General features: G+C 38.4%; 1 protein-coding gene across 1 annotated transcript in view; it reads left to right on the forward strand.

The window, feature by feature from the left end:
• The window catches only part of LOC117487659 (caspase-7-like), an 80,006-nt gene that overhangs the window by 46,251 nt on the left and 9,094 nt on the right, over nucleotides 1-24,661 (forward strand). The window contains exons 2-5 of the mRNA XM_034136296.1: nucleotides 1,259-1,557; nucleotides 1,676-1,701; nucleotides 2,619-2,724; nucleotides 2,805-3,384. Of these exons, the coding sequence (XP_033992187.1) occupies nucleotides 1,266-1,557; nucleotides 1,676-1,701; nucleotides 2,619-2,724; nucleotides 2,805-3,384 (1,004 nt within the window). The 5' untranslated portion in view covers nucleotides 1,259-1,265. The remainder of the gene's footprint in view (nucleotides 1-1,258; nucleotides 1,558-1,675; nucleotides 1,702-2,618; nucleotides 2,725-2,804; nucleotides 3,385-24,661) is intronic.

Here is a 24,661-nt window from a genome sequence, read left to right on the forward strand (position 1 = left end):
ATCCAGTTATTTTAGCCGGGCCGGCTCAGATGATTGGTCGTGCTTTTTACAGTACTACAGCTTCCACAGATGATATTTATTTAGGGATTTTTTTGTCAAAGCACTTCAGATATTCATTGCTATCGGGATGTTAAGAGCATTCCATGGAATATAACAAAAAGTGTATCTCGAGCCGGTTTCTCAAACTTACTTACCCCACCTGTAATTTATCACAATCAGAATTTTTAAATTTTAAATTAAATTTATTTTTATTTTTTATAATGGGACACAGGGTTCGGTCCGGATTGATTTGCAGTTCGGTCCGGATCCGGACCTTGGTCCGGAGTTTGAGAAGCCCTGCTGTAGATGTTTACATGAAAACACACACTCAATAGCATGAGTACAGGAATCTACGGGATCACACCTTTTACTCGGTGTACACACATCACACATACCTGTTAGTATATTCATATTTATACAACTTGTATTCCCACTACTGCTGTTTTCCCGCCTCTTTAGAGGGACGTTTATTTAGCAATTTATTCAAAATACATGTTTAATAGTGGATAAATGATATGTCGAATTCATCAGAAGTAACCAAAGCAGCTTATTATGAACTAACCTGTCTGGAATCAACACATATCTTGATAAATATCCACGTTTTTGTTAAATATACAGTAAGTTGAGTGGAGTTTGGAACCTGTGTGCTCGTGAGAGACATGGAGGTTGAGCGCGCCGCACAGGTTGTCTATTTATGCTAAATACAGGGCTTAATAGTGGATGGAATAAATGCCGAACTCACCAGCATTAACCACAACAGCTTATTATGAATTATTATTGTTTTAAATCAAAGTTTATTTGTCATTATACCCATGTTTTCCTTAAATACTCAGATATTTGGGTGGAGTTTGGTACATTGTGTGGTTTTGTTCGGTCTGGCCTGAATGGAGCCCGGTGGCTTGGCAGGACAGAGATAGCAGTGCTCTGAAACACGTGGTCGACTTTGATAAAGTGGCTAACTTTAGCAACGTCACTTAATGCCATTATCGTAGGAAGTAGTTCTGAAAGTTAGCTGATAGCAGGTTAGCATGGATTCAATCTAGAGAGTTAAACTACACTTTAAAGCGATATGCATTCATTCTGAAGGGTGTTGCTGCTTTTATTGTTGCTTTTAACTCGTGAGTAAATTAAAAAATGATATTTTATTTTTGGTGCCAGATTATGATGAAAAAAAATAGACCAATATATTTACTATGCGTGTTGTTTTTCTCCCTGTCAGATTCAGCATGGCAGCCTACGACATTTTGAGAAGTAATAAGACATCCATTGTGGAAACTTTGGGTGCAGACCACACGCTAATCCTCATCAAAGCTTATGAAAAGAAGTTGATGACTGCACGTGAGTACAACAAACTGAGAAGCATCGACAAACTAGATGCAGAGGGCCAGGTTGGGTGGTTGGTGAATACGATCATGAACAAAGGAGAGCCGGCCTGCCAATTCTTCCTGAACCTCCTGCAAACTGATGAGGAGATCCAGGAGACTTACCCTGAGCTGGAGAACATACTGGAGAACACCGGTACGTTAACATGCATACAAATGACTAATACGCATGCCAAATGTGTGTTACTGTGAGGTTGACATTTTAAAATGTTACGTTTGTAAAGTGTCCTTCTATTTCCCTCTTATTCCCACAGATAATCAGCCAGAAAGCGGAGAGGAGGTGAGATAACCTAATATTGAGAAAGCACACTTCATGTTAAAATGCTTGCGTCAGGGTTTTTAGTTAGCCTTTGTAAAAAAGACACCTTTAACATCCTTATTATCCTGTATTAACTTACATTTTGAAATAAATGCGTCCAATTTCCAAGATGGCCGTCATTTCCATCCAAGTAAACAGTATTTTTAACATTTTCACCACTCGACCAAATTCTGTGATGTTTGTTTTGAATTACAGCCAAATTCACAATTTAGAAAGTTCTTCAGAGCTACGTTCTGTCCTTTAAACACAGAACGTTACAATGTGGGGCGTATTAGAAAGCACACTGATACTGATGAGAGTCTTCTATGTTAGCAAGCTACCAACACTGAACACCATGATGTCCCCAGTGTCCCTCTACAGTACTACACTCCTACACCCCAACATACCTGCACCACCTACAGCTGCACTGCATGTTGGCTACCCAGTTTTCTATTGGCAGATTATTTAAATGTTATGGCTTAGACAACTTCTGAGTCATTCTTGACGTCTGAATTTTGTTTCTACGTTGTTATTAAATGTATGATTTGACACCAAGATCCATGATTGAGCAAGTGAAAGTGATTTAATGGCAAAAAAAGGACATTTCCATCATTGGTGACCGTCTTGAACATTGCCTCCATCTTTGGAGTGGCAAGCAGGCTTTTTCAAAAGAGTCAACTCAAAGGAGTTTGTTTTGAGTACTTGCTTCCACTTTTGGACTATTTATTAACATATGTAATGATCTGCAGCACTATTTAGCAATGATATCCACATAGCTATTATTCCTCATCAAAAACCTTAAAGTGTAAATATATTAGATTGTGTCCACACAGCCCAGACCTAATCCATTCCAGTTTCATCATGTTGTGTTTGTGTGAAATAGTTTCTGTTGTTTTCAGGACCAGCAGTACGAGTGGAAGAGCCAGCCCACCGGCCTCTGCCTGATCATAAACAACAAACATTTTGTTGGTGGTAACGTGAGATATGGAACCGATAAAGATGCTGGTACGTTACAGAGTTGACAGATGTATATTATCATCCCGGTGTTGCCTGTTGAAACCTAACTAGGTTTTATTTCACTGCAGAAAGCTTGGCAGAGGTGTTCAGCTGGCTGGGGTTCAGAGTGCTGATGTGTAAAGACCAAACCAAGGACCAGATGGAGCGAACGCTGAAATGCTTTGCTTCTCAGTGCGACCTTTCTCAGCTGCAGGAGTTCAAGGTCCAGGTCCAGGAGTGGACTGGAAGCAGATTCACCGATCTTCGAGAGGCTCCTCAGCATGGCGATGCCTTCATCTGCTGTCTTCTCAGTCACGGAGACAAGGGTGTTGTATCGGGGACTGATTGGAAGTCCCTCCCTATCAAACAAATAACGAGAACCTTCATGGCAACTCCTCAATCTCCCCTCACTGCCAAGCCCAAAGTGTTCCTGATCCAGGCCTGCCAGGGGCGGCAGATACATCCTATGGTGGTATCAGATGATCTGCAGGCTGATGACTCTGACTCGACACAGCAGGCTGATGGCTCTCCCTCGAAATTCATCCCTCAGGAAGCAGATTTTCTAGTTCATTGTTCCACTGTTGAAGATTATTTTTCTATAAGAAACCAAGAGGTGGGGAGCTGGTTCATCCAATCTGTCTGTAACCAGCTAATAAAGGGCTGTCAGAGGTGAATGTCAGACTCTACATTAATTATATAGTTATTGAAATATCCAAAAGGTTTTGTAGATCTAAATCTGATGATAAAATCGTTAACATATATTTTACCCTCGACTTAATGTGACCATCATGTGATAACATGTTTTTCTACCCATCATATTTATTTAGGAAGGAAGACATTGAAGTCATACTCCGCCGCGTGAACAAGGAAGTAGCCGGGAAACAGGCTGTTTTGAGATGTGGTCCGAGCTGTGGTCCGAGCTGTGGTCCGAGTTGTGGTCCAACAATGCAGATGCCCGCAATTTGGCACACCCTGAGGAAGGGTCTTGTGTTGACTCCTCACAACTGAAGCCTCATTGCCAAAAACACAATACTGTGAAGACCCCTGCTTTACTCTCTCCTGGTGTGTGTGTGTGTGTGTGTGTGTGTGTGTGTGTGTGTGTGTGTGTGTGTGTGTGTGTGTGTGTGTGTGTGTGTGTATGTGTGTATGGCCCTTTAACGATCTCCCTTCCTCCCTATCAGCACTGACTGAGGGCACCTGGCCGCCGGCACCTGAGGAGTGAAAGGCCAGAGTCTCTCTCTCTGCTGAGGATCTGTTTGGAGAGCAGCTATCTGATTCATGCTTTGGTTTACCTTCATCTTAGTTTGGCATTTGTTGAGATCTCCATATCAGGTTGAATAATTAAAACGAAAGTTAGTTATAATCAAATATAATCAATTATATTCTTGTATAACCCACAATGAAAATGCTTCATATTTTATGATTTTCTATATTTACAGTATAAACAAAACACAAGTGGTTTGTTAAGTTGAGTTGTGTGTAAGGCCTATAATGGTTTATAGGTGTCACTGATAAGAAGGCAGTTTCTTCCCTCTTCCCTCACAGCAGTACACAGGGAGGGGGGCTCCTGACCTTTTGGAGATAGACTGAGGCCCAAAAAGGTGGTTTTGTCATAACCGAGAATAATGTTTTAGTTCTGTACATTTGAGGTCATGAACTGTTGTTACATAAGCCTGAGGAGGTGTGTCTTGGGTTTGTCTGCCCTGTGTTGAGCTTTAAAACACTGGGTTAGAGAGGGAGAGCTTCAGAGCTGGGTTTTTGCTCTCTGTAAGGTTCTCTCAAACTTGGTAAATATCTCTCGAATTTCTTTGTTGAATGCTGAGTGAATTTCTTTGTGAAATGAGTGGAATGAATTGATGTTTGTTGAATGTTAGTACCCTGCCACCTGTGAGGAAAGGTCCTCTGAATTCATGCTGGACATACGTGTGTACGTGAACTGGTTTGTTGAATGAAAGTTTGAATGTGCTTTTTATTATCACTGGTCATTTATGAGGAAATGCCTCTAAATTCTATCGGGAGATTTTAAATGTCACAACTGAATTGGGCAGTTGAAGTTACAAATGATGGTAATAAATGTAAAACTGTGAATTGAGGTTTCACATTAGAACATGATCACAGCATGATATGTTTAGTAGGATTATAATGTTGTAACAAGAGAAGGTAAAAACCCTGTATAAGTGTGGACCTATTTTTCATCAAATAAACTGATCCCACCTTTTGGATTGGGACAACTTGAAAGACATCTGCGCTCTCCTCTCCTGCTTCAAAGGTAAGATTGCACACTGCCACACTCACACTTAGGTAGGGCCACACCTCATTACTGATATCAAAATCCTTCGGGATCGCTTTAACAGATTTAGGGGGTCGTCTGAATTGAAACAGCAGTTAATTGAACCTGGTTCTTCAGGAGTTAATAGAGGTGAGATCTTGCTGACGTTGGTGGATCTGAGCAAAGCAGTAAACTTACATAGACTCAATAACTTCGGTTAGGTTCATTAGTGGGTCTGAGTAATTTAAGTTCGGAATAAATTATCGGATGACAGTAGTTATACTGATCCCGCTTCCATCACATTAGTATGCATAAAAAGTGACATGTCCCCCACTAATTATGCTAATGAGCCCCTTTGATATGCTAATGAGTCCCTTTGTTCGAGGTGTTATCGCGTGTAGGTGTGATATCGCAGATAGGTGTGATATCCTTTGATGTGAGGGGTGAGGTGTTGTAACATGTAGGTGTGATATTCCCCCTTGTAGTAGATCCTTTGTTGTCTAATCTAATTAGCCTTTGATATCTGCCCCTTTGTTGTCTAATCTAATTAGCCCTTTGATGTGAGGGGTGAGGTGTTGTAACATGTAGGTGTGATATTCCCCCTTGTAGTAGATCCTTTGTTGTCTAATCTAATTAGCCTTTGATGTCTGCCCTTTGTTGTCTAATCTAATTACCCTTTGATGTCTGTCCTTTGATGCGAGGGTGGTGAGGTGTTGTAACATGTAGGTGTGATATCATACCGACGTGTTATAAGCCTTTGATGTCAATCTAATTAGCCCTTTGATGTATGTCCTTTGATCAGACTTTGTAACTAGTATTAAGACAGTCTCTTTGAAGTTGTGTGAGACTGTCTCGCACCCCGTCCTCCTCCCACCCCGTCCCCCTCTCACCTCTTCTGTCACCCCCCTTCCTTTAGCTGTGATGTCAGAAGATAGTGAGGGGTGGAGTTAGGTAAAAAAGAAATCCGTGCAAACTAGATAAAAAGCCAGTCATTTCCACTCACCAAGTCACCTAAACTTTCAAAAACGAAAATGGCAAAGAGACGCATCAATATGGGTTTAATCAGCGAGACGCCTGTGACAGTCGGGAGCGCCAGTCAAGAAACGGGTGCAGTATCTGTGCCGGGTTCAGACCCTCCGTCTGAGGCTCTTCATGAAAAATGGAGTCTGGATGTGTGAGACTGTCTCCCCTCACACCCCCTCCCACCCCTCCCACCCCTCCCCTCCCCCAGCCGGTCACCTCCTGATTTTGCTATCAGCCATTAATTCTCATTCACTAAGTCACCTACAAAATTAGATTAGTTTTTAATATGATTTGTGTTAACTATGGATGTTCTCTTAAGTTGTAAGGCTTGTGAACTAATGTTTAATTACTTTACTAACTACAAGGGACTCTCTTTTTGAAAAGAGGGTAATACTAATTAAAAAATATGTTAATGACCCCCTGATATTGTAATTGTAATGTTTAATTACTTCACACAACTTGAAAAGCCCCTATGAAGTTGTTGTTAACTAAGGATGTTCTTTTGAAAATGTATGGCTTGTGAACTGGATGTTCTCTTAAGTTGTATGGCTTGTGAACTAATGTTTAATTACTTTAACTACAACGAAGTCTCTTTGAAGAGGGTAATAATAATTTAAAGATCTTAATGACCCCTTGATCTTGTCTTTTTATTGTTTAATTACTTTATTAACTATAAGGAAGATTTACTGGTGTGCTTCCCTAGATGATGTAAATAGTCTAAGTGCCATGTTAGGGGGATATTAAGGAACTCAGGAGTCCGCCCTTGGAGTCTTGGAGAGCGGATAAAGAGAGGTGTATTTACTGGTGTTGAGCCCTGGATGATGTAAATAGTCCAAGAGCCATGGTAGGGGGACATTACGGAACTCAGGAGTCCGCCCTTTGAGGCGTTGTTAACATTAATGCTTTTTGCTTTTGTTTTTGTTACTAAGATACTTTTTAGATACACTTTTGAAGTGAGCAACACTTTACAACTGGTAGAAAGTTAAGTACTTTGTATGGAATTGGGTTTTCTTTAGAGCTGTTTTCAGTGAGACAATGCAGTTGCTGATCATTTTAAGTTTTCAAGTTTCAAGGCTTTATGGCATATGCCCATTAGCTACAGTGTAGATATGTCAATGAAAAACATAGGTCACAGGCTCCTCCAACAGTGCAACAAATATATATATATATATATATATATATATATATATACATATAGAGCACATAAAACAGATAAAATACTGCAATAGAATGTTTTGATATGACAGATTTGTGCGTAATTCTCTCACAAAGGAACTGTAAGATACACGTTTATGTATGGAAAACTTTATAACTTGGTAAAATATTCATTCATTTGTAATGAATTACTTGACTAACATTACTTTTTTTAAATATATGTTTTTAGATGCTTTACTTTTGATTTCTTTCATGTTATTTTAACACAACATTACTTTTTTCATATTTTTCAACATACTGTGATATTTGTTTTTTCTCTCCTTTTTCCATTATATTTTTGAATATACAGACACTCAACGCAATAAGTTATTTTAACACAACATTACTTTAACACAACATTACTTTTTTCACATTTTTCAACATACTGTGATATTTGTTTTTTCTCTCCTTTTTCCATTATATTTTTGAATATACAGACACTCAACGCAATAAGTCCCACCCCAATCAGCAAATCATCCAAAACTAAGGACCCCCACTAAGACGAACAGATTTTCTTTAAGACTGTGACTCTTAAAGGCACTTGGGGATTTTAGTAAGACAATCCAGTTTTCTGGAAATAACTTAAATTATTTTTGTTTTTTCTCCTACAAAGATACTTATAGTTACACTTTAATGGATGCAAAACTTTATAACTTGGTAAAATATTCATTAATTTGTAATGAATTGAGATTCTTAAAGAATCAAACTCTAACTGGAGAGTTTGTGATTTTAACACTGTTTCGATGAAACAATGCAGTTTTGATAACTTCACTTGACTAACATTACTTTTTTAAATATATGTTTTGTTAGATGACTTTACTGATTTTTGCTTTTTTCTTCCTTGCTTTTGTTTGTGTTACTAAGATACTTTTAGATACACTTTGAAGTGTGCAACACTTTACAACTGATAGAATAGTACTTTGTAAGGAATTCGTTTTCTTGGTAGAATATAAAGTACTTTGTAAGGAATTGGGTTTCTTAACAATCCTGCTCCACCATTAAATCACTTAATCTGCTACTTCCAGGCAAAGCTTTAAAACTTGTATCGTGTATTAAGTCATGTCTTGGCAAAAAGGAGAGTCCTGGGTGCTTTAAAACATTTCTTAGAACATTTTGATATATTCAAACACATAATGAACTGCAATGACTCTGGCTCACTGCTGCATCAAATGTATTTTACACTGTTGTGAGGACAAGACTGTGAGACTCTCAGACCCTTTGTTGTCAATCTAATTAGCCTTGATCTATAAAAAAGTCACCTACTACTTTTATTAGTCCTCTCTAAATTAGATTTAGGGTTTTTAAAATTCTGAAAAGGCGTGTTGTGAGGGGGAAAAACAGATGTATGTATGCGGTTTTGAATGGTGGCTGGTTGATGAAAACTGATCCAAAATAAGGGGTCAGGAATAATATGGCTTGAAATATGAGCAATCATATTAATAGCTACAGATACGGTAAAGTACTACAACAACAACATAGGAGTGCTTATACTGTATGTTGTAAAAGCAGGACAAACAAATAAATAAAATGCTGCATTGTTTTTGAAACCTAACAATGCAGTTTTGATAACTTGACTTGACTAACATTACTTTTTAAATATATGTTTTTAGATGCTTTACTACTGTGACTCTTAAGGGCATTTTAGTAAGACAATCCAGTTTTCTGGAAATAACTTAAATCATTTTTGTTTTTTCTCCTACAAAGATACTTTTAGTTACACTTTAATGGATGCAAAACTTTATAACTTGGTAAAATATTCCCTAATTTGTAATGAATTGAGTTTCTTAAAGAATCAAACTCTAAATGGAGAGTTTGTGATTTAACACTTTTTTACTGACACTAGGCAGATTTAGCTTTTTAGGTCAGAGGGTGAATACAGGTATACTTGGTCATAGTATTTGGGGTGAGGGGAGGTGTTATCACGTGCAGGTGTGATATTCCCCCCTGTAGTCGATCCTTTTGTTGTCTAATCTAACTAGCCTTTTGATGTAACACATTTATTTTCTTAAAGACTGTGACTCTAAAGGCCCTGAGACACCAGGCAGTCACCAGAGAACTCGCCGACACCGACACCGACAGTTCCATCGACGAGTTCTCCTGCGTCTTGGCCGTGTGTCGCACTGGAAATCACCGCAAAGACTTCAGCCGAGCACGTACGAACTGCGCATGCGTGAGTGGCAATAACTCTCCTTACCAGCAGGCGGCGGTAGTGTGTATTCGTCATTCAAAAGAGGCAACAACCGGAAGACAGAGAAGAAGAACAGACTGATATAAACAAACAAATAGCGTGTGCGTTCCATTTTCACTCTCGTCCATCGAAAACATGTTTTAGAATATAAAAATACATGAATGATGAAATGAGCACATAAAGTGCAGACATACTATACAATCACAGTTAATAGAGCTGCATCTGATGATCGCAGTGTTCTGGCGGGTGTGTCGTTTATTGAGTCAGCAATGTAATAATGGCCACTTCTTGCTAAATTTACGATGAGATGAAAAACCGGACTTGACCAAACAAATCACGGAGCTCTCAGCAGAGGACAGCCGGGGACGCTCCCGCCAATATCAGAGATGTCCCTGCTATGTGTGGGAGGTAAGAGAGGACATTTAAGGGCTATGTTTGATGTCTTTAAGTATCACCTGCTGGGGTTTAGCTGCTGTCCTGTGCCTTTTTTAATCGTTTGTTTACGTCCCTCACTTCCGTTTCGCTTCTCATTTGCTAGCTGAACAGCTGATCAGAGTGGTTTCTTGGCCCGATAGCTTGTGGCCGTATTTTGGCCGATTCAACATGTTGAATCGGCCGGGTGTCGAACGTGAAAGGCCAAATAAGGCGTGTCACGGCCGAGGGTTCGGACACACCAAATTGACTTTGGGCGACAAGGAACCCGTTGTCGCCAGACAACGCAAGACGGCCGAATACGGCCTGGTGTGTCAGGGCCTTAAGGCCTAGGCTCCACGGGAACGAAAACGGGTTGTATCCGCATATTTCTCTTGCGTATAGCCCTTTTTGCCACACGACGCCGTAACGGAACGGTAGAAACGGACCCTGCAAACAACAACGGGTCCAAAGGTGGATAGATCTGGGAACGGAGCGCTCTGGGGGGTCCAACGGGGCCGTGTGGGTAGCCTATACGGTCATCCTTTTCTGATAATGACGACGCAATAGCCCCGCCTCTCCCCGCCTCTGCTGCTCACCCCCGCAAAAGTACACTGCACACTGAATTCAGATTATTTATCTTTATCTCGATATGGACATAAACGCGAGTGAAGTCTAATCTGACAGGACGGAGACACGCAGCTCCTCCAGCTGTGATGCAGCGGGAGCAAAACACACACTTCAAGTCAGATCATCACCCTTAGCTATTTTAATTACCTCTCAAACTACCTAAACTAGTTATAAATATGTTTATTTTGACTGTCGAGTCATCATTACTAGATCAGCTGCTGCATGAGACAGACACTGACGCTGTGAGAAGAGAGGAGAAAGAGAGGCTCCGTATATTTTATTATTATATATCATTATATAGAGTCGTTATTCATTTGTTTTAAAGCTCAATAAATAACAAAGAAGACCTTTGACCGGCACTTTTATCATTTTGTCCGGAAGATTTAAACTTTAACACACATTGACCGGCGAAAAACTCTGCCCGGTTCCCTCGGCCCCCACCGCGGAGAAGAAACAGAAGTGCAGCCATGACAACCATGCTTCTTCTCTGCTTTTGTGGAGGATGTTGCTGCTTTTGTGGAGGAAGTTACAGCGCCACGTACAGGCTCGGCATATGTACTGCAGCTTTTCCAGCGGTTGGATCTAAACGGAGCTGTCTCGTGTGGGCAGACACTATCCGGTGTATATTGCGTGTGGACGGAAGCTTTTTTGCGTTTGCGTTACTCCGATGCGTTTTGCCGTATGCGTTCCCGTGGAGCCTGGGCCTAAAAGGCAAGTTTGTGATTTTAACACTTTTCTACTGACACTAGGCAGATTTAGGCTTTTTTCTCTTGCCAAGATACTTTTAGATACACTTTGAGGTATGCAAAAAGTTAAAACTAGAAAAATCAAATACTTTGTCTAAATAGATGTTATTTTAAGAATGTGACTCTTAATGGCAGCTTTTTGATTTAAGTAAGACAATCCAGTTAAACAATGTCGTTTTTTGATGACTTTACTGATTTTTACTTTTTTTTCTGCTACCAAGATACTTATAGTTACACTTTAATGGATGCAACACTTTACAACTGGTAGAATGTCAATCACTTTGTAACACATTTATTTTCTTAAAGACTGTGACTCTAAAAAGCAAGTTTGTGATTTTAACACTTATTTACTGACACTAGACAGATTTTGGCTTTTTTCTCTTGCCAAGATACTTTTAGACACACTTTGAGGTATGCAAAACCTTAAAACTAGAAAATGAAGTACATTGTCTGATTAGATTTTTTCTTAAAGACTGTTTCTCTAAAAGGCAAGTTTGTGATTTTTAACACTTATTTACTGACACAAGGCCGATTTTGACTTTTTTCTCTTTTCTTGTGTTACCAAGATACTTTTAGATACACTTTGATGTATGCAACACTTAACAAAAGGGTATAATATGAAGTACTTTGTAAGGAATGGGGGTTTCTTTAATACCCTGTTTTTTTTAAAAACACTTGTTCAGTTAAACAATGTAGGTTTTCTCTGATATTTTAGTTATTTTCAGCTACCAAGATACTTTTTTTGATACACTTTTATGTAGGAACATTTGACAACTGGTAGAATGTCAATTATTTTGTAACAAATGTATTTTCTTAAAGACTGTGACTCTAAAAGGGAAGTTGGTGATTTTAACACTTTTATTTTCTCTCCCGTTGTCTTTCACTTACTTTTTGGATACAGTTTTATGTATGACAACTTTACAACTGGTAGAAAGTTAAGTACTTTTTCTGAACAGATTTTCTTTAAGACTGTGACTGTGACTCTTAAAGGCAGGAAATAACTTAAATTATTTTAGTTTTTTCTCCTACAAAGATACTTACAGTTACACTTTAATGGATGCAAAACTTTATAACTTGGTAAAATATTCATTAATTTGTAATGAATTGAGTTTCTTTTTTTTGTTTTTCAACATACACAATGACTTTTCCATATATATATTTTTTCTGACAAACTATACTTTGACTTTTTCCGTAAAATCGTGACAAACTATTACTTATTCTTAAATTTGACCTCTTGATGCTTGGTTGGAAATGATAGATGAAAAAGCTACAAAGCTTAAAGAACTTTCTAAAAACTCTCAATTCTACAGATGACTCCACCACTCAACGCAATAAGTCCACCCCCACTCAGCAAATCATCTAAAACGAAGGACCCCACTAAGACGACCGTTGAAAACTAGCCAGGGATCTGAGAAAAACCAAGTCTCCCCCCGCGAGTTGCAGCCAGGAACAAACTCCTGGACTACTATCGTCACCACCATTGTGGACACCCAAATCTTGCAGTACTACTGCTGCTGATGTTACTCCTTGGGGCCAAGACGTCTCTGTTTTTGAACATAGTGAAATCGGAGTTGGTTGATATTCTGGGGAGGGTGCTGCATCGGTACAGAGAAAAAATCTGCAATGGATGCCGAGTCAGTCACCCCGGCCAGAGGCAACACGATTGTCTGAATGACATTCCAGAATATTTCTTCAGAAACAATTACAGCGCGTTAATGAAAAGACTTTGGCTCGCCGACTTTATTACTGCGATTGACCAGAGTCTTAATGATAAAAACATTTGCACGGTTGAATGGAGGATCCAAGGCGCTTCGGAGGCTTTTCTGCACAATCTCAAAAACTGCAGACGCCTCAAGGAGAGACTTAAAAAGATCCATGCCGAGCTGGATGGAGAAGAAGAAGACTAATAAACAGCGGTTGATTGAAGCCAGGGTTTTTTTTTTTTTCGATACTTTGACTTTTCTTTAAAGTAAAATAAAAATGGGTAACTACTATGAAAAACAATCTGTATATATTTATCAGAATGCAGTCAATACCTGTTTAATAAGTGTGTTGTTGATGACGATTGAAAACAGAATGAATAGTGATCCCCGTGTAAACAGAACGGCTGAAGTTTGTAAACTAGAAGACATTTTGGATATCGTTCATTCTGGCAGTACTATTCCGGGTCATTGGGAAACGATTGTAAACGAAGCATTTAAAGTGGTGCTGGAATCTTCATTTTCCGAAAGATTCTGTAACATTACCGAAGAAATGAAACAAATACCAAAAGTGTATCATGTGCTCGCATTGTATACTCTGTTTGTAGATGTAATGCATCTTTGTGTCAAAAACAGCATACACCTGAATACTTTGGCCGAAGTGCAAAAACTCCATTATAATATTTCAATCTCAATCTCAATCTCAATCTCAATCTCAATCTCAATCTCAATCTCAATCTTTTTTTATTTATATAGCACATTTAAAACAACCTTCAGTTGACCAAAGTGCTGTACAGGCAATACATATTAAATAACACAATGGAAGTACAATAATAAAACAATAATTAAAAACATGATAAAAAGCACAATAACTAGAAAAATATTTTAAAAAACACATACAAATGTAAAAATGTAATGTTCAACTAGTATTAAAAGCCAGTGCAAAGAGGTGAGTTTTTAGCTGAGATTTAAAAAGTTAAATAGACTCAGCAGTCCGGATATGTACTGGGAGGCTGTTCCACAGTCTGGGAGCTGCAACACTGAAAGCCCTGTCACCTCGGGTTTTTTTCCTGCACCGAGGAACCACCAACATATTTTGCTGAGCTGATCGCAATGCTCTAGCTGGAGCATGGCGGTGCAACAACTCAGACAGGTAATGTGGTGCCAGTCCATGCAATGATTTAAAAACAACAAGTAAGTACTTGAACTGGATCCTGTCACTGACAGGAAGCCAATGAAGGTCTGCCAAAACGGGTGTGATGTGGTCATAACGTCTCTTTCCAGTAAGAAGGCGTGCAGCCGCATTTTGGACCAGCTGCACTGTCATGATATATTATTTCCCTTCATCTGGGGGATTCGGTGCTGGAGAAGATCCTGGGGATGTTGCAATCAGTATACATGTATTATTGATTCCTATGGGGTGAAAACAATAAATTGTAAATATGAAATTCTGCAAATAAAAAAAGTGTTTTTACATTTTAAAAAACTGTTGTCTTCAAATCATAGTATAGTATTTCCTACATATCGTTTTTAAAAAGAGTCAGTGTAGAATGTCCGAACATTTATTTTAAAAGTACTAGTATAGTATGTTAAAAGTATCTTGAAAAAAGTCCAAGTATAGTATGTAGTTAAGAATTATATTATATAGTTTGTCTGCAATGTCAGTATAGGATCTCTAAAAAAAAAAGATGAGAGAAAGTCATAGTATAGTTTGACAAAAAGATCTTGAAAAAGTCATGACATTGTGTGTTGAAATGGTTTTGAATAAACACATGAGTATTTTAAAAAGTAAAATTGTATCAAGTGCATCAGACAACTCAGATTACTCCATTTGAACCATATTATAAATAAGTAAAGAATGGTCATAGTATATAGCAGGGCTGTTTAATAGTTTTCTGTGTTTCTGTGTTTTTGTGTGTCAGTGTTTCAGTGTTTCAGTGTTTTGTGTTTCTGTGTTTTTGTGTGTCAGTGTTTCAGTGTTTTGTGTTTCGGTGTTTCTGTGTTTTTGTGTGTTTTTTTGTCTTTTCATTAATGCGTTGCAATTGTTTCTGAAGAAATATTCTGGAATGTCATTCAGACAATCGTGTTGCCTCTGGCCGGGGTGACTGACTCGGCATCCATTGCAGATTTCTTCTCTGTACCGATGCAGCACCCTCTCCAGAATATCAACCAACTCCGATTTCACTATGTTCAAAAACAGAGACGTCTTGGCCCCAAGGAGTAACATCAGCAGCAGTAGTAATGCAAGATTTGGGTGTCCACAATGGTGGTGACGATAGTAGTCCAGGAGTTTGTTCCTGGCTGCAACTCACGGGGGGAGACTTGGTTTTTCTCAGATCCCTGGCTAGTTTTCAACGGTCGTCTTAGTGGGGTCCTTCGTTTTAGATGATTTGCTGAGTGGGGGTGGACTTATTGCGTTGAGTGGTGGAGTCATCTGTAGAATTGAGAGTTTTTAGAAAGTTCTTTAAGCTTTGTAGCTTTTTCATCTATCATTTCCAACCAAGCATCAAGAGGTCAAATTTAAGAATAAGTAATAGTTTGTCACGATTTTACGGAAAAAGTCAAAGTATAGTTTGTCAGAAAAAATATATATATGGAAAAGTCATTGTGTACAATAGTATGTTGAAAAACAAAAACAAAAAAGAAACTCAATTCATTACAAATTAATGAATATTTTACCAAGTTATAAAGTTTTGCATCCATTAAAGTGTAACTATAAGTATCTTTGTAGGAGAAAAAACAAAAATAATTTAAGTTATTTCCATAAAACTGGATTGTCTTACTAAAATCCCAGAGTGCCTTTAAGAGTCACAGTCTTAAAGAAAATCTGTTCAGAAAAGTACTTAACTTTCTACCAGTTGTAAAGTTGTCATACATAAAACTGTATCCAAAAAGTAAGTGAAAATAACTAAAATATCAGAGAAAACCTACATTGTTTAACTGAACAAGTGTTTTAAAAAAATCGGGGTATTAAAGAAACCCCCATTCCTTACAATGTACTTCATATTATACCCTTTTGTTAAGTGTTGCATACATCAAAGTGTATCTAAAAGTATCTTGGCAAGAGAAAAAAAGCCAAAATCTGCCTAGTGTCAGTGTTAAAATCATAAACTTGCTTTTTAGAGTCACAGTCTTTAAGAAAATAAATGTGTTACAAAGTGATTGACATTCTACCAGTTGTAAAGTGTTGCATCCATTAAAGTGTAACTATAAGTATCTTGGTGGAAAAAAAAAAGCAAAAATCAGTAAAGTCATCAAAAAACGACATTGTTTAACTGGATTGTCTTACTTAAATCAAAAAGCTGTCATTAAGAGTCACATTCTTAAAATAACATCTATTTAGACAAAGTATTTGATTTTTCTAGTTTTAACTTTTTGCATACCTCAAAGTGTGTCTAAAAGTATCTTGGCAAGAGAAAAAAGCCTAAATCTGCCTAGTGTCAGTAGAAAAGTGTTAAAATCACAAACTTGCCTTTTAGAGTCACAGTCTTTAAGAAAATAAATGTGTTACATCAAAAGGCTAGTTAGATTAGACAACAAAAGGATCGACTACAGGGGGGAATATCACACCTGCACGTGATAACACCTCCCCTCACCCCAAATACTATGACCAAGTATACCTGTATTCACCCTCTGACCTAAAAAGCTAAATCTGCCTAGTGTCAGTAAAAAAGTGTTAAATCACAAACTCTCCATTTAGAGTCTGATTCTTTAAGAAACTCAATTCATTACAAATTAGGGAATATTTTACCAAGTTATAAAGTTTTGCATCCATTAAAGTGTAACTATAAGTATCTTTGTAGGAGAAAAAACAAAAATTATTTAAGTTATTTCCAGAAAACTGGATTGTCTTACTAAAATGCCCTTAAGAGTCACAGTAGTAAAGCATCTAAAAACATATATTTAAAAAGTAATGTTAGTCAAGTCAAGTTATCAAAACTGCATTGTTTCATCGAAACAGTGTTAAATCACAAACTCTCCATTTAGAGTTTGATTCTTTAAGAAACTCAATTCATTACAAATTAGGGAATATTTTACCAAGTTATAAAGTTTTGCATCCATTAAAGTGTAACTATAAGTATCTTTGTAGGAGAAAAACAGAAATCATTTAAGTTATTTCCAGAAAACTGGATTGTCTTACTAAAATGCCCTTAAGAGTCACAGTCTTAAAGAAAATCTGTTCAGAAAAAGTACTTAACTTTCTATCAGTTGTAAAGTTGACAAACATAAAACTGTATCCAAAAGTAAGAGAAGATGTTTCAGATGTTGCATGTGTTTCAGATGGTGCATGTGTTGCAGATGTTTCAGATGTTGCAGATGTTTCAGATGTTGCAGATGTTTCAGATGTTGCATGTGTTGCAGATGTTGCATGTGTTGCAGATGCTGCATGTGTTTCAGATGTTGCAGTTCATTTTCGTAGCAGCTTTTTTACAATGGCTAGATGGGGTATACAGGTTACGAAACACATGAGCCGCATTTTCCTTTGTCACCTACAGTGGTGTCATTTTAATACTTCGGTGATAACTATTATTGTAACTTTCAATTAGTTCAAGCAAGACGTCTATGTATCTATGAGTGTTTTTTAGCTGTAAAATACCTCCTCATTTTAGTTAAATCTCTCTACCACACACGCCTTCATGTCACTGGCTGTTGCATAATGTGCAATACCTCGTTTCTTTAATAAGGCTTGAAAACTGTTTCAGATGTTGCATGTGTTGCAGATGTTTCAGATGTTGCATGTGTCTTACTAAAATCCCAAAGTGCCCTTAAGAGTCACAGTCTTAAAGAAAATCTGTTCGTCTTAGTGGGGTCCTTAGTTTTGGATGATTTGCTGAGTGAAGTGGGACTTATTGCGTTGAGTGGGGGGGAGTCATCTGTAGAAATGAGTTTCTTTCACCTGTATAATGTCCCTCGCTGTTTGACTCTTTTTAAAAAGTTCTTTTTCATCTATCATTTTCAACCAAGCAGCAAGAGGTCAAATTTAAGAATAAGTAATAGTTTGTCACGATTTTACGGGAAAAAGTCAGAGCACGATGTCACATCTTAAAGACAGCTTGAACTGGATAGATGGTTAGTCTTTTTCAAACATACCATACGTTCTGCATGTTAGTATATTTGGCCATTCGGGTTAGGCCCTACTGCCCTACCCCCTCAATAGGGAAGTCACACTTTGGGAAGAGGTGTTTCATTTGGCAGATCTGACTTGATTGTTGTTGTGATGGCTGAAGGAAGAGGGACGGGGAGGAAAATTCAGAGGGTGAAGAACCAGAAAAATAACTTGTTTGTAAAACGGACAGCACGTCAGTTTCAGGAAAGATGACACCGGTTTTATGCATGACATGCCAAATATCCTGAAGCCCTACAACAACCAAAAAAAAAAGGTACAAGTATATTGTGTTGAAAATATCGCAAAAAGTCGTAATATTGTATAATGTATTAGTTGCATGTTGTATTTTGATAAAAATCACTGTATATTCAAAAATATAATGGAAAAAGGAGAGAAAAATATGTTGAAAAATATGAAAAAAGTAATGTTGTGTTAACCATGGCACTTGGACTATTTACATCATCCAGGGCTCAACACCAGTAAATACACCTCTCTTTATCCGCTCTCCAAGCCTCCAAGGGTGGACTCCTGAGTTCCGTAATGTCCCCCTAACATGACACTTAGACTATTTACATCATCTAGGGAAGCACACCAGTACATCTTCCTTATAGTTAATGAAGTAATTAAACAATAAAAAGACAATACCATGGGGTCATTAAGATCTTTAAATTATTATTTTCCTCTCAAAGAGACTTCGTTGTAGTTAATAAAGTAGTTAAACATTAGTTCGCAAGCCATACAACTAAAGAGAACATCCAGTTCACAAGCCATACATTTTCAAATATTTACTTTGATTCATTCACAGTGCGGTATAATGAGACAATAACAGGCTACAGATGCAGACACACACCCCCCCCTCTCCCCTCTCTGGTCGCTACAATGAGGAAAATAAATTACGGGCCAAAAGTTTTATCTACAAGTATTAAAAGTAAGCAGAGGACACCAAACCAACTGAGACCTGTCTGTCTGCTGCATCTACGCACACACTGTACCACACACACCTACACCACACACACGCACCTACAGCTCCTAAAGCATATCATCAGGCTACAGCCGTTGTGTATTTTATTTTGTGAAGCACTAAATGGTTTTAGAAACATCTGGACTCTTTGTTTGTAGATATCTACTAAACTAAAGCAAATAAAGAGAGTAGGCCTGTTATACTGAGTGATATATATTTTACACATGCTCTGCTTTCTGCACGGACCTCACAGCTGTTCTCACTGTAAACATCGCGTCGCGATGAAAGCAGTTAATAAAATAATATCCAGGGGATGCATGCAGAGCTGTGATTGGCTGAGATCAGTCCGGCCGTGCGTCACGACTCTTTGAAACATCTCTGTTCCCGGAAATGCATCCACGAAGGAGCCGTGGAGGACTGTGGAGGACCCATCAGTGTCTCCTCAGTTATAGCTCCTCCAGAGAGCCTCCTCTCTCCTCGGTTAGAGCTCCTCCAGAGAGCCTCCTCTCTCCTCGGTTAGAGCTCCTCCAGAGAGCCTCCTCTCTCCTCGGTTAGAGCTCCTCCAGAGAGCCTCCTCGACGCTCGATCCTCGGTCCTCGAGGTGCATTTAGAGAAATTAGATGTCCTTCAACATGGCGCGCTGAAATTCATTTCCGGGTCACTACCGGAGGACCGAGGAGTCTAGGGTTGCGGTCGAATAGTCCATTTAGCTTAGGAACCTTCCTAACGGAGTGAAATGACCCGGAAGTCCCTCAGTGGCAGCCATGATAAGTGCCGTTCCAATTCTCTAGATGAAAGGAAAGGAGGTTTCAAACTTCCTTTATAACCTCCTTTAGCTTAGGAACCACTGGACCTTCCTAACCGAAAGGAAAGGAGAAAATGCTGCCCCACAATGCCTTGCGGCCGCGGCATTTGCCGTCACACAACAGTCGGCCATTCACGGAAACAACCGATTATGAACGAGAAATGATATCATGAAAGTTACGGTGCTTATTAAGCTTTTTAAAACGTATGTGGTAAGTTGCCAAAGTGCTTTGTTTTGAACGTTCATCAGTATTATAATCAAAAAGAGAAATATGAACGTTAGTTTTTACTGAAATGATCAAATAAAGTCAACATTTCACAGTCTTTACTGAGCTGTGTGGGGTTTGTTCAACTTTTAAAAGATGTTTGAATGGTGATATACACAGTGATAGATGTTAAGGACTAACGTTTATAATAAATACATTTGTATTGATTTTAAGATCTTTTCATACAATCATACGTATTGGGATCATTTGTATTAATGTGGACCGGAGGGAGAGGGTGACGAGCATAAGTTTCACTTTCCTTTTTTATTTCAATTCCAACTTTGGTCATGAAGAATATGTTTCTCTGTTGTCCCCGTTCATAAAGCATAACAGCATCAGAGCACGGTGCAGAGTCTCTAGATGAGTTTACAGTAGTCCCTCGTTCTTATTAAACATCCATGTTGTAGTCCGCTGTCGAGAAAACTGTAGTTTCCATAGTTTCCCAAGCCCCCAGGAAGTGCGCCGGACTCAGATGAAAATATTCGTGCTGGCCAAATGGCGGTACTACACTTCCTTTTGGTTGCCAGGCCCGGAAACACTTTTTCCCATTGACTTACATGGGGAAAGAGTGGTCTGTAAATCGTTGGATAATTTTTTTTAAACTAAATAAACTACCCAGTATGAACACTTGTATAGCCCTTATTAAAAACATTTGTTCCTCAAGTTGTAAAATGTGCTAATAACGTTATTCTGTGAGTTATTTCCCTCTGCATTATGAACGCGCATCTAACCCACGGGACCGCGCCGCCCGGCACGTTCATGTTACGTGTTCAGCACTACATGAGTTTTATCTTTACCCATGGATGCACAATAAGAACGGACCCATATCGCCTTACTGCCAGCCCACGGAGCTGTAATAATGGATATATTGCACATGTTTGCTGTAATTCATCATTTGTAAAATATTATACTACATGGGCTGTAGGATGTAAATCTTGTATTAAATAAAGTTAATATTACCGACGTAGATTAACGTCCCTGTAGCTTCTTATTGCACTTCCAATATACCATTAAAGGAGTTGAACGTTGCTGTTTGCTATTACTATAATACCACGCAGGGATAAGCCAGAGTTTACAACCTTTGCATGTGGGCACAACACGTTTTGACCCAGATTAATTAGCTATACCATATGATATCGCCCGAGGAAGTCGTCATACTTATACATATATAAATAAAGATATATCAAAGCTCTAATCAAATTAACAGTTGTATTAATTATACTTGTATATGTATATATATATGTATAAAGCCTGTGTTGTATATTTATACACACAAATGAACAACCTTGTGTGTGTCAAATAACAAGTTGTATTGTAGTGTTTATTTGAGTGTGTTATGCTTTTCCACATTTTGATTTCAGAGCACAGGAGAAGGCACAACATAAAGCTCAACAGTGAAGCTGGCAATGCTGAACAAAAATATCTGGAGTTTTAATATTTATTCAGCTGAAAAAGTCAAAGCTCTACGAAAATGTAATTAAAAATACATTAGCATTTCAGGTAGAAATCAGCATTTTATATAGAAATTCACAAAAATAAGAAATGAAACCTAAAAGAGATGTTACAAAATGTATACCTCTGATGGCTGGCATAGTAGAACTAGGTGAACAAAATAGTGACAACAATTTTTAATACAATTTATATAGATTAAAAGGTAATATAATATTGATTACAATGATTCTATTAAAAAATCCACTAAACATGATCAACAGGAAAGCCCTCTGAAGGCACGTCATGGTTTGAAAAAAAGTTGAGGATGGGGTCCAGACAGTTCAATCAGGAGAGACTTCATTTTGTTTAAAGAACAGTTATTGACACATGCCATATGATAAATGTTAAGTCTTTGGCGATTAGACCCCGATCCTGAAATGGTATATCTAAAGGGGGAAATGCAGCCGTGAGCATATAGGGAACCCCCCGGGGTCTAGACACTGGTGATGATGATGAAGATCTGGATCTGATGAGGAGATGGGATGAAGAGGAGGTGTGATGAGGTCTTTGGATTAGCTCTCCTAGCACTGGATACGATGAAAGGAGATGGGATGAAGAGGAGATGTGATGAGAAATGCTGTTTTCACCCCAACCTCTGCTGCTGAATGATTTTATATATTGTTACTAAAAGTGCTTGTCTTTGATATTATAATGATTACACCAGAAAGTCACTCTTTGTGAGATTTATTTGTTCACATTTTTCCCAGCCACAAGATGATTTCATTCATTGGAGGCCTCAAAGCTGAAGGTATTGATGCACGGATCAATGCAATCCTTTACAACAGCATTCCACTATGGTTGGGGATGTCTGTAAAAAAAGGAGAAATAATCTTAAACAAAACAAGTGTCGCAATATAGGGAAACAAACTGTGACAAAAACATATCAATTAGATCAGAATCAGAATACATTTACATTGTTACAGCAGAAAAGAGCCAAAGACAGCCTAATGTTACTTAAAGTACGCATACAAAAAGTATTAAAGACTAAAAACCAGAAATTATAATAAAAAAAGTTACACATTTTACAAAATACACATCCTGTAACAGTTTGGAGGATTTAGCAGCCTGGTATATTACACAGTTTTAGCGGCATATATATATATACACACATGGTTGGTATTTAACAACAAGGGGTGTTATAGTCTGTGTTGTAGTGTGTGATATTGGTATTTATGGAAACATTTTACACCTTTCCTTCAAGTATTATACGTTTTAGTTACTTGTTGGGTACTTAACATGAATAATCACAGTTACTATTCTTTTACTCCATCACATTTCAAAGAGAAATAGGCTATTGTTATTTTAACTCCACCACAGTAATCCATCATCAGCTTTACTTTTTAGATAAAGATTTAAATCACAATTGATCATAACTCAAAATACATATCTTTGTATATATTACCAAGTGGTTTCTTGTAGGCTACAACCCACACAAGTTTCATGCTAAATGAAGCTCTGTTGCTTGGATATCACTAGATCCTGTTACATCAGCGTAATATAAAAGTAGCCTACATAACGACTGATGTGTAAATTAGCATAATTACTAGCTAGCCGCTAGCTGCTAACTGCCACGGCCGCCTCGTTAATATGAAATCCATCATAATAACAACCCATTACCATGCTGTCATGAACGTGCGGTGCTGTTACGTTCTTCTTCTTCTTCTTCTTCTTCTTCTTCTTCTTCTTCTTCTTCTCTTGAAATTGACGTGCTTGATGTGAACGAGCATTTTGGGGAGTGTGGTTAAAGTTGCGCATGCGCTATGAGCGCACATACGGGTACTTCTCAGGCATGCTGGGTAATCTGTGACGTTTCGCTCTCTCAAAAGTTGGGCCATTTTATCATCATGCGCGAATGAGCAACTCTCATAGGAATGAATGAGGCCCCGCCTCCCACGCTGTATCCAGTTCTTATTATACATCCATGTAGTTTCCCCACAGCAGCAGGCGCACATTTATGACGTCCGCTGGCGCATCATAAACACATCGGATAGTGAAAGTGCAGTCGATTCTCTAAAGTACCGCAGTCTCTTCACCTAAGTCCTTTTGAATTCTCCTATCCACTATCCCTTAACCCCGTGACCTTTCACTCAGAGGTCAAGGGATAGACGATAGGGTTAGAACTTAGAAGCTGATTTTTGGACTATTCGACCGCAACCGAGAAGTCGAGGAGGGGGATTTGATGAAATGAGAATGGGCCTATATCTATCTAACACCCCTCCTCCCCCCACCCCCACAATGAATATCGACCAATCACGTTCTTGCTTGATTTGCGGGACCAGCGTTGCAGTCTGGAAGAAAAGCAATGTGGCACCTCCCCGCTGATTTCCCTTCTGGCAGAATCTACACAACACATCAGCCCCATTGAACAGCCTATCATGCAGCCTATACAGCACATGAGGGGCAGAGCTTTACTCTGTGTGCTGCAACTTGCATATATATTTATTGCACTTGACGCACACACACGCATGGCGTAATTTCCACCTGTGACAGGCGGGAAATGTCCTCCGCTCTTTTCGAAATCCCGTTTGTGTCCCCCCACTTTACAAATATGTTTATTATTATTTTTTAACGCAAGCCGTCATCGCCACGGAGGAGCACACAGCCTCTGTGAGCGAGCGAGAGAGAGAGAGAGAGAGAGAGAGAGAGAGAGAGAGAGAGAGAAAGAGAGAGAGAGAGAGCTAGGGAGGGAGGGAGAGAGAGAGAGGGAGCGAGAGAGAGAGAGCACACCTTTATCTATTTAATATAGATCAAGTAAGGAATCATTCCAATGAGTGATTAGTAAAATATGCATAAAGAAAAAGAAAGAATGCTAACTAGGAAACATAAGATAAGAATAAACCAGTTTAAATTATTTGTTATTGGTTGTGATCATATTTTTTAGATCATAGTTCATTTTCTCGTTAAGACCTGAAAAGGTGAACATTTATTTATTGATTCATGAATACATAAGTGTAATGAGCTTTGACCCCACAGCGCTCCCTGCTGGACAAACGAGAGGACATAAATATAATAAATGTTTTATTATAATTTAAAGTTTTAAACAATAGATTTTACCTGCAACACATTTTCACCTCTAATTTCCTGCTCTTTTTTTTATTATAATTTTTTATCTTACAAGAAATATTTTTCCATTTCTTTTAATATTAAATATTAGTA

The sequence above is a fragment of the Trematomus bernacchii genome, unplaced genomic scaffold (genome assembly GCF_902827165.1).
Source record: "Trematomus bernacchii unplaced genomic scaffold, fTreBer1.1, whole genome shotgun sequence".
In the NCBI taxonomy this organism is placed as follows: domain Eukaryota; kingdom Metazoa; phylum Chordata; class Actinopteri; order Perciformes; family Nototheniidae; genus Trematomus; species Trematomus bernacchii.